At 42.9% G+C, this 10,864-nt stretch overlaps 1 protein-coding gene across 1 annotated transcript; it reads left to right on the forward strand.

Moving 5' to 3' along the window:
- The first annotated feature begins 41 nt into the window (after positions 1–41).
- On the forward strand, positions 42–6,899 carry NDUFS6 (NADH:ubiquinone oxidoreductase subunit S6). The gene is made up of 4 exons (XM_063326313.1): positions 42–182; positions 1,002–1,055; positions 4,654–4,776; positions 6,753–6,899. Exons 1-4 carry the CDS (start codon positions 42–44, stop codon positions 6,816–6,818), a joined length of 384 nt encoding a protein of 127 aa, XP_063182383.1. The 3' UTR covers positions 6,819–6,899.
- Positions 6,900–10,864: the final 3,965 nt, after the last annotated feature.

Below are 10,864 nucleotides of genomic sequence, written 5' to 3' on the forward strand. Positions count from 1 at the left end.
CGCCCGCCCGCGGGGGGCGGGGGTCAGGTGGCCGGAGCAAGATGGCGGCGCCCGGCGCGACCTTCCGCCGGTTGCTGCCGCTGGGCCGCTGGCTGCCCTCCCGCGCACTGCCTGCCGCCGCCGCCCGGGCCTACGGCGTGCGGGCTTCCGCCACCGGCGAGCTGGTGACGCACACGGGGCAGGTGAGCGGGTGGGCCGCGGCGGGCGGAGGAGGGCGGCGGCGGCGGCGGCCCCGGGGTCAGTGCTGCTGCTGCGCTGCCCGGGCAGGGCGGGCGCGTCCGGGCCGCGTCTGGCAGCGCCTGCGGGAAAACGCCGCCGGAGCTGCGAGCGGCAGCCTGGTGTGGTGCCCGCTGTGGGGATGAACGCGTCGGGGTGGTGCGTAAGGTAAGGTAAGGTGCGGTTTCATTAAAAAGACTGTTAATTAGGGTCAGGGTCATTAGCTGTGAGCGGACGTTGCTCCTGTGTCGGCGCCGTGTGACTCCATGGGATCCGTGTTCCTTAAGGCCGGACCTGGCCCGGCCAGCCGGGAGGCTGCCGTGGAGGCTGAGGGGAGAGCGCCGGCGGGGCGCGGCGGGGAGGCTCTTTCCCTGCAGTCACTGCCCTCGAACGTAAATAAACACAAAACGTGAATTTCCCGGTTTGGCTCACCTTCCAGTTGGCAGTGTGGGATCAAGGAAGAGTATTATACGTAACTTATAATAGTATTTTAACAGTATTATAAGTAACAAATCTTATGTTTGCCCCTATGATCAGAGCTAATGCTTCCGTTTACTGGCTTTAAGCCCCCCCACCCCCTTTCTTTTTTCCAACCTAAAATTTATTTTCCTGTGTGAGAGAAACTGAAACTACTTTTTCTGTGCTGTACGTACTGGTAAGATACTGGATGCAATACTTGAAACTAAGGAAGTGATTTATTTAGTCTTGACGGTGCTGTAAGCCCTTGTGTTCTTTGTTTATGGTTATTACTTTTTCAATAAGATAAGGTTTATTTTATACTTCAGGTATATGAAGAAAAGGATTATCGAAGAGTTAGATTTGTTGGACGACAAAAGGAGGTAATTCATGCTACCTTTACTCGCGGGAGAGGGGGTGGCTTGTGGGTTTTTTATACCTGGTACTGATGTCCTCAACTTCATTGTTATTCTAAAAAAACCCAAACAAACAAAAAAGAAAAAACATACCAACCAAACCCCAAAACCACAACCAAAACCAAACTGTTTTGGATTTCAGTGGGTTTTTTTCCACTGCAATGAAAATTTTTCTTTTAAGACAGCTTATAAGTAGCTTCTGTGTACCTCCCTGCTTTGGGCAAATTTGGAAAATTAATTTGCTTCTGCATAGTTAAAATCTTGATCTTGACTGAAATTGAGTTTTTAGTGAGGCCACTTCATTTCCAGAGCCTGGGAAGCATTTGCTGAAACAGTGATGTAACAAATGAAACTAAAATTTAGAATATTCTGAAATAACGAAGCCTCAAAAGCAAAGTCTAGTAACACCAGCATCAGCCACATGAGCTACTGTGAAGTTATTTTGTGGGCCTGTTGCTGCTGCTTATCAATAGAGTGAGTACGTGAAATTGTAAGTCCTTTAGCACCGAGTTCTAACGATTGAGCAGCACAGCTCCCTGAGGGATCTGCTGCCCTTTGGGAGAGAAGTAGAGATTGTTTCAAGCTAACTTGTATTCCTCAGTGCCCGAGTGTCTGATTAGTGCCTTACTGTTAATGCTATAAACTCGTATGTATAGTTGAGGCATTAAATATAAGGCAGGGGGGATTTTTAATGTAGTGGCGTATAATTATTCCCTTCCTAAATTAATCTGAACTAATTATGCTGGTTTCTCAGTTTTCGTATTGGGTTTACCTCATTGTATCATCGATACAATTTAACTCGTGCTGTGTGGCAAAAATAGGGATTCTACATGGGAAATAGTTAAATGAAAATGTCACTTAAAACGCTGAAGTAATTTACTTCTGGGAGGACAGTGGCAAAGTAGGTTTCTCCCAAATGCAGTGCCTGTTTCTGTGCTACTTCTGTAGCTGTAGGAAACTCTCCTTGAGCCTAATTCTCTGTACGGCGCAGGTCGCTTTGTGCCTTTGCCAGCAGCTTATTTTGGACTCACTATTTGTGTAGTGAGGAACACCCAGGGTTTTCAGTTCAGCCCAGTTCTTCCTTCTCCAGCAAAAGCCGAGCTTTAAGTCTGCTGAGCAAGGTTTGATGCTAGGTTTTAATCGTGAAGTGGAAATGAAATTTACATGTTAAATACTGAAACCGTCCTCATCTGTGCTTATTAATGGGATCTCTCTCTAGGGGCTTTGCTGTTACCCTATGGATCCCCCAGCGTGTTTCATCTGCTGGTATTAAGGTTTCGCAGCCGTCTCTGTAGTCCAAACGTTGTCGTGTTTCTGAAGCTAAAGCTAGCCTGTGGAGTTGGTAACTGTGCTTTCTCAGTTGGTTCTTCGCCTTTGGTATGCTCTGGGTGGTCGAGCCTGGCTTGCGATCAGCCCAGTCCAGCCTCAGCAGCTTTCTTGTCTGGGGATGCAGTCTCTGGATGCAGGTGCCCTCAGTGAGGACGTCTGGGCCCGTGCCTGGGTGCCACACGTGGTCTCTCCAAGCGGTGGCCAGGCACAGGGCCATGGGCCCAGAGTTACCTCAGTATTGTCTCCTCAGTTCTACCAGCCTCATTGTTAATGAAATCCATGCGTGTTAGCTAAAATCGTTGATATCTGTACTGGATGTGCATAACTGGGAGATCAGCGCTCTCTGGCAAGGGCCTAAAGCAAGTAGCTGTGAGAAGACTCGAGTGTGGCAGCTGTGAAACTGCATCAGCTGCAGTCTGACTAGAGTTATCCCGCCCTTGTACAATCCTGAAGGTACTACAGGACCCTTTTTGACACCACCATTCTCGCTTTGGCTCTACCCTTTCTGTTGGGCTGGTGCAGCAGCTGAAGCTGTGAGGGGAAGCTTACCCCAGAGCTGGTCCAGTTTAAATATGAACTCCTGCCTCTCCTCTGGATCTTTGTGCCTGGGTTTATTGCAGGTTTGGTTTTCTCTGTCAGCCTTGCAGACCATTTACTGGCACAGGCAAGTAGGTGGAAAGAAGCAGCAATGGGATTGCCAAACTGGTGCTATGGCCAGGAAGAAAAATTGCTCATTGAATTATGCATTGGGTGAGGAGCGTTTGGGTGTGCCTTCTTTGGGTGTGCGTATTTGTTGTGGTTTAACCCCAGCCGGCAACTAGGACCATGCAGCCGCTTGCTCACTCCCCCCATGGCAGGATGGAGGAGAGAAGCAGAAGAATAAAAGTGAGAAAAGTCATGGGTTGAGGTAAAGACAGTTTAATAAGTCAAGCAAAAGCCGCACACTCAAGCAAAGCAAAGCAAGGAATTCATTCACTGCTTCCCATCGGCAGGCAGGTGTTCAGCCATCTCCAGGAAAGCAGGGCTCCATCACATGTAACAGTTACTTGGGAAGACAAATGCCGTAACTCCCCTCTTCCTCCTCCTTCCCTGAGCTGTGTATACTGAGCATGATGCCATATGGTATGGAATATCCCTTTGGTCAGTTGAGGTTAGCTGTCCCGGCTGTGTTTCCTCCCAACTTTTTGTGCACCCCCAGACTACTCACCGGCAGGACAGTGTGAGGAACAGAAAAGGCCTTGATTGCTTGGCAACAACCAAAACGATCTGTGTCTTACCAATGCTATTTTCATCCCAAATCCAAAACATAGCACTACACCAGCTGCTAGTAAGAAAGTCAGTTCTATTCCAGCTGAAACCATTTTATATTCTTGCATGTATAACATCAGCTTTGAAAAAGCCGGCCCCTCCTGGAGCGTGTTTTGTGGAGGGGTAGGGGTGTTTGCCTGCTCAGTGCTGGCTGGGAGTGGGTTGGAAGCAGCTGGGGTGGGTGAGGGAGGAAAGCGCTGCAGCTGGGTGCTCTGAGTCCTGATGAGGCACAAGTTGCTGTGTCGCAGGCCTGTCCAGAGGTGGGTACATTTGCCAGGCTGCGTAGACGTGCTCCAGGAAAAAGCCCTACTTGTCAAAGATATGCATGTTCAGGAAGTGTAGGCAAGATGGATTTACAGAGTGACATAGTGATGTTAGAGGTTTTTCTTTTTTCTAATGCCTTTCTAACTGTTGATATGCACCACATTCATGTTATCCTGAGGTTCCTGTGCAGTGATAGAATAAGGTGCATGGTGAGAGGCTCTAAATTACCAGCAGTTTTTTTATCTCACTCCTGACCTTACTTGTCCCACCTTTATTTCTGAGTTTATCAGCAGTGAGTCTTTTGCAATTTTTATCATGTAGTCGCTAAAGCACAATACAGATGCCATGTCAATTAAATATCTTCTGTTCTTGGCTGCTTATTCCTGCTCACCGCTCTGCTGAATCTGCTGAGGTTACGTTGTAAACCTGAGCAGTGATGTGGCCTGTGTGTCAGGGGAAAGGGATCGCTTTTGCAGAATTTAACATCCTTAGTTCACTGATCTGGCTTATAGCATGCCTGAAGACTTGGTGAAGGAGGTGGGAGGAAACCCATGCAGCAACTTCTCAAGATGGCTGAAGTGGAACTGCTTGGGGAGGTGGTGAATGGGAATTGGTTTCTGTCCGAGTGGGAAAGGTATCTGAAAGTTTCCTTTTTCTTTTACAGGTGAACAAGAATTTTGCAATTGATTTGATAGCAGAGCAGCCTGTGAGTGCAGTTGAAAGCAGAGTGATATCATGCGATGGTGGTGGTGGAGCTTTGGGACATCCTAAAGTATACATAAACTTGGTAATGTGGTTGTTCTGCGTATAGCATGTTTTGCCTGTAAATTCTTGTTTGTAAGGTTATCTACTTTTTGGCATGTTAGTTTAACAAAGTAAAAGGAGTAACCACCAGAAAAGCTCATTTTATTTGATGCCTAATATAAAATTAAGTTTTCTACTCAGAAGAGTTAGAGGGCTTCCATTTGAAGTTACAGAAATTTCTTTTTGAAATCTTGATTTGTTTGATAGGACAGTAATTTTTTTTTTGGAAAAAAATTAACTGAAGTAATATGTACAAGCAGTGCCTTGAGACCAAAAAATAACATGCTTGCCATGTTTTGAGACACTCTAATTATTTAAATGCCACCACGGAGACTGAGGATACATTTGCAGTATTCCTAGGAATATGTGGTTTATTTTGAATCTTATAAGTTCAAGGAAAAAAAGAGGGGGGGGGGGCGGAAACCAACCCAAACCAGTCTCTTTCCTTCCAAAAAGACTCTTTCAGTCTTTGGGAATCTTGGTAGTACTGAAGATTGAATGTTTCAATCACGGTCAGAGAATCAGTGAAGAATAAAGGTCATCTTATCCTCCTGTTGACAGTAGTGATAGTTTCCAGTATATTCTTATTCTAGAGAGTGAAAATATTGAGGTTAGTGTCATATGACCGTGGTGGAATCAGTGATTACCTGTTGTTTAGGTGCTGTTCTCAGGCAGACCTTGACTGCAGATGTCTTAAAATTTTTGCTTGCTCACCTAAACTTTGACATTTGCTTAATGCCCAAAAGAATGGTGGGGAAGAGCTGGTGTCCTTTAGCGTCAGTGTTGTTATCACTCCTAATGTTAATCAACAGCATTTCTATTTTGAACAAAGTTAAGACCTTTTGTAATGATTCATTTTACATTATTCAAAGTCAAATGCTCAAACTTTCTAATTCATAACACTCAGGAAGCTTGTGCTCTTCAGTCTTAAGTTAACTTGTGCAGCACACTGCTGGTCGGTTGCATTTATGTTGATTCATTTGACCTGTACCATGCTCTTCTTGAAGAATGCATTAGTTTTTGTGAATTTTGAGATCTTTTTGTGTTAGCAGTCAAATGACAAAATGTCTGTGGTTTAGTTCTTGAAAGCTAATGTCTGCAAACAGAGAGAATGGTATTAGACCAGCTTGTTTCCTTTTGCCCTGGCAATTGAAATCCAGGCTTTTGGGGTGGAGGGTAGTCTGTATTTTTCGCTTCTAATCCGTTATTAAGGAAGAGGAGCCATGAGTTTACTTTATTTAATGACTGTAAAGAGTTACGTTGCTAGATAACAGAAGATCCTTGAGTGTTTATCTAACTGTCTTGTGTTTTGTTGTGTTAGGAAGGACTTCAACAACAGCTCACAGTCACACTTCTAAATTTAAATTTAAAATCTAAATTAAAAAAAAAATTATCTTTTGGAGAGAATAACATTTTAAACAGACTTAATTGCTGCTTTTCTCCAAAACATTTTCTTTCAGAATTTCTGCCAGCATTCTACTGAATTTTCCTCCTTCCTGCAACTAACTCTGTCAGCTTACATTACTGTCCAAAATTCCTGTCTAGATGTAACGTGGAAAGGCCAAATTCTATTCTGTATTAAAATAATTACGAAATTATCTTCTCAAAACACTGGAACAGATATGACCAAACTGACCTAAGTTGTTCAGTTCAGTACCAGGATCCTTTATTGCTGAAGAGATATCACTTGGCTTGACTCTAAAATTATACTGTTGAGATTAGACCTGGTAGTTAAAAGGCTGGGAGAAGGGAGGCTGTGTAGGATACAGAAATCAAGCATGAACCTCATTCTGTTGTTCTTACTTCCAGTGTTTCAAATAAGATTAAATTCTGTACTTCAGCTATATTGATCTGTTTTAAGAGGGTGCGTGTAAATAAAAGAAAATTTGTAATTTCTGAAAGTTTTATAAAGTGAAATGAGCATTTGTTGTATTTTTATATATTTTTATATTTTTGCAGGACAAAGATACAAAGACCGGAACGTGTGGCTACTGCGGACTTCAGTTTAAACAGAAACATCATTGAAAGATTAGCCTTGCGTGCTTGCAGATTTCTGTTCAGATGTTAATGTTTAACAATAAATAAACACTGTATTTAGACACCCAAGATTAGTACTTGTGTTTATCTTAATGTTTATCTTAACTATGGAAGGTCCAGTCTGTACCTTTTTAAAATCTAGCTTGTCGAGTATTTGAGAGATGAACGGTGTTACAATATCTGCTTTGTACTTAATTTAGTTTTCATCAAACGAATGTCCTGCCTAGTTTGGCAGACTTCTTACAGGCTTGTAAGTAGCCCTTGGCGGCAGCATAGGTTTGGTTTTTACTGGGTAGATTTGTATTCTTTTCAACACTGAATTGGATGTAAATGTTTACAGGGGGAGTAATTATCCTAGGTGTTTGTCTTTTGGCATTGTTTGATACTCTTCATTTGTTCATGGCCTAGTATCTATGGCTAGATTCACAAACAGAAGCACAAAGATGTTACGATATTCAGCATTACAACTCACCTGGAAGCAAGATTGTCATCCCTGAACTAAGGAGCTACAGTTGCTGCTTGTTTAAAAGAAACAGCCAGTGCCTTAGAATGGTAATCAGTGCGAGCTGGAGAGCTGCCTAAACTGGCACACGTGAAAGGTGTGAAGGCATTTGTCTTCCAGTTGAGAGGATCAGAATGTAAATACCTGATTCTCCTGGGGATTCACACCCTTGAAAGCTCTTTAGGAACTGGGTCTTGTCAAACTCAAAGTAGGGATTGCTCCATTACAGGTAGCAGCTTCTGCTCCTTTAATACAGACAATCTGACAACGAGAGCATCCACCTATGTGTAACGCTACCTAGGACGTGTGAGGCTGGTTGTAGGACTTATCTGCCTTCCTGCTTAATTTCACTTATGTAGCATTCCATCATATAAGGATAACTCTCAAACAGAGCGTGTGTCTGAAGAAGGAGGATCCGAGCTTTGGTCTGTGCTTCAGAGAGCATTTTGATCTGTCAGTGAGTGACTTTTTTCTTTCTTTTTTTTTTTTTTTTTTTTTTTTAAAGCTGGTGATGGAACATGGTCCCAGGTAGCAATTGCTTCTTGGCCAAAGTTTAATGGGGCGTGATTCTAAACCTGCTGTTTATGTTGTTTCAGTTAAATTGATGTGGTGGTATCAAATTGAACAAAATTATGTGTTCCTACAGCTGCTTAACTTGCTTGTGTCAATTTATAGATGATGTTGAATCAACACAGGCTTAAAGCAAGGTCTGAAGTATTCTGTTTATAGAAGTTGTGTGATTAGAGGTCGTACTGCAGTTACTCACATGTACACCCTTCTTTTTTCATTCATTCCACCTGTAAGGGCTTAACTTCCCTTTCTGTCTCTTCCCCTTCTTCCACCTTCCCTCTCTTATTCCCCTTTCCATTGCTGCTGGTTTCAGTGATCATCTGACTGGCCTTCACTTCATTCTTTGTCATGACTTAGATTTAAGAAGTAATATTAGAGCTGTGCATTGTAAATTCAGCGTAGGTTACTGAGCACTGACTCTATAAAGCCAGGGTCTGACTGAGGGTAGATGGCTGTTATGATGGTTGTAGTTTTGTGATGTTAGTGCAGTGGCGAAGTTCAAGAAGACTTAGTGTATGTTGCATTTTGAGTAGAACCTGAGCACCTACAAAGATGGCAAAGGATCCTTTCATAAAACCCAGTAACTTGCGTTCAGCCTATCTGACCTTATGCAAATGGTTTGTCAACTGAGCACGAATGTGGCATTATAAATAGTCTTCTGGTAATTCCATCTCATGCTCTAGATATAAAATAATTACTTGAACTTGCAGGGTCTGTCTATAAGCATAAATTTGGTTCCTTTTTAGTCTGGCTCTCTACCAGTTCCTAGAGCGTCTTGGCTGGCACAGACCTCTCATGGTGCAATCATTGCTGCAAAGAGACCCGAAACAAGTATTCGTATGTTGTCCTCTCCTTGGGCCTTTGATTTTCTTATGAATAATATATCTGTTTAGATCACTGCTGCTCATAATAAATTAACAATGTTTAAATTGGCACGGCATCTGCTGAGGACCCAGACAAATCCCATCCCACTGGTCTCAACCATGGAATGCTGTTCTTGGACATTCTCCCTAAAGTACTTGTGATATGTGATGCTGTTGACACCAGCAAAACAAAGGAGGTCTCTACTTCGCCCTGGTGATCTCCGTAGGAAAACTTCAGACTTTGCTTCTTATTGTTTCCTATGTGCTAAGTTTGCCTATCTAGGTGGGGATGGCTGTTTATATGAAGCTTTGCACTTTGAGCCACACCATCTTGCATACCTGTGGAAAGGCCAGCCTTGATCTTCAGGAAAAAGTGAGGAAAAGCAGAAACTTTTACTGTGGTGGTCGCAAGTAGATACATGTGAAAACAGATCTATGAGGACAGACTAAAGCACATCAGTATCAAAGCAAGGATAGACTAAAACACATTGGTATCAAATCATCATTACAGCTCTTGGGCAACAAATTCAGACTAGAAAGCGATATGGAATAAAACTTTCAGGCTTAAATTCTATCAGTTACTGTTTTGTTCTTTGTAGATAATTCACTCAGGCTGGAACTCTAGTCTCTTGCTCTGATTGCCAGAGTACAAACCATAGTTTATACTGTCACTATGGAAATACGAAGTATTCTACATTGATGTGTAGCTTGTCTTAGCAACTGTATCTTGCCGTTACCTACTAAAACCATATAGGTTTTTTTCTCTTTACCGCCACATTTATTAAGCTTTTCTTGGTAAAAATGCGCTATGTATTTAAACTTCCAAAACAAAAAAGGGCCATCCGTCCTTTTCCCCATATATTTGGTAGCTATATGTCCACTTCTTTCAGTCATGGAAGTTGCTCTTGTAACAGGCTTCTCCAAATCAGCAAATGTTATCCCTATACCCCTTTCTGACCTGCCAGTAACACTTGCACTTTTTATTTAATGCTGTTGCAAGTATCAGATAAAATGCAGCATACTGTAATAGCAATAGAAGCAATTGCAGAAGTTTGGTTCTGCAATATCCACGTTGTTGGTATTCTTTGGTGTGTTCCCTGCTGTCGGGTCTACATTGGTTTGAGAGGCACTTAAAATACTTCTGTGGTGGTCTCGGAGTATGTAGTCTAAATTTAAAGCCAGAAATTCTGAGGAGCACATCTGGCAATTCGGTCTTGCCCGTGGAACAGACTGATCAGGGAAAAAGGACCCTGCGTTCAGTTTGTTATAAAGTTCATGGCGTAAATTATAATGCGTCTTCCTCTCTGGAGGTCCATCAGGACTTGTGGAACTAGAGAGGAACAGCAGTTTCAGTTTTCATAATTAGAAGCAATACAGTAGTGCAATAAAAGTAGAATTAAAAACATGATATGTATCATTGCTGTAAATGTCACTCTGATTTGGATGGTCATCCTTTCACATGCTTCTATTTTTGTCAAGCATTGTCCGGTGTTAGCAGCACAGGCAACAAGATATGCCTTGAAGGCCTTTGCACGCCCAGGTAGTGACAGCTTTCACTCCAGGCTTTCCAGGTCCCAAACCATTTTCTACTGACTGATTGCAGTGGGGGGGGTTGCAAGTGGAACACGATTATCAATTTTTCCATGTGCAAAGCAGCTCATGGAGCTCAGGTGTTTGAGATATGGTGAATTTAACTGGCAGTTACAGGAAATATATTTTCTGCTCCTGAAAGTTATGCAGTCATTATTGATTATTCCAGGTTTGCATGGCCATCCATCACCATTCAAAATCGCCCATGTTCAGGTGTCAAAAGCTGAGCTGACAAAGCAAAAATTGCCACGGGGAAGAACAGATTATGGAAGTGCAACAGAGGAAGCAGGAATGTAATCTGTGCAATATGGAAATGATGTGATGGAACACTGGGAATATTGCTTTAAAGCGCCTCCCTTTTTTTAAAGGGGCTGTTAGTTTCCCTTCGTGTGAAACAAATGCTGTGCGAATGTATGTAACTGCACTTATCCATACACCTTCTGCTGATACAACATCCTGCTTTAGAAAGTCCTCTCCATCAGCCTGCTGTGCACGCATTTTTATTGGTG

The sequence above is a fragment of the Chroicocephalus ridibundus genome, chromosome 2 (genome assembly GCF_963924245.1).
Source record: "Chroicocephalus ridibundus chromosome 2, bChrRid1.1, whole genome shotgun sequence".
NCBI lineage: Eukaryota > Metazoa > Chordata > Aves > Charadriiformes > Laridae > Chroicocephalus > Chroicocephalus ridibundus.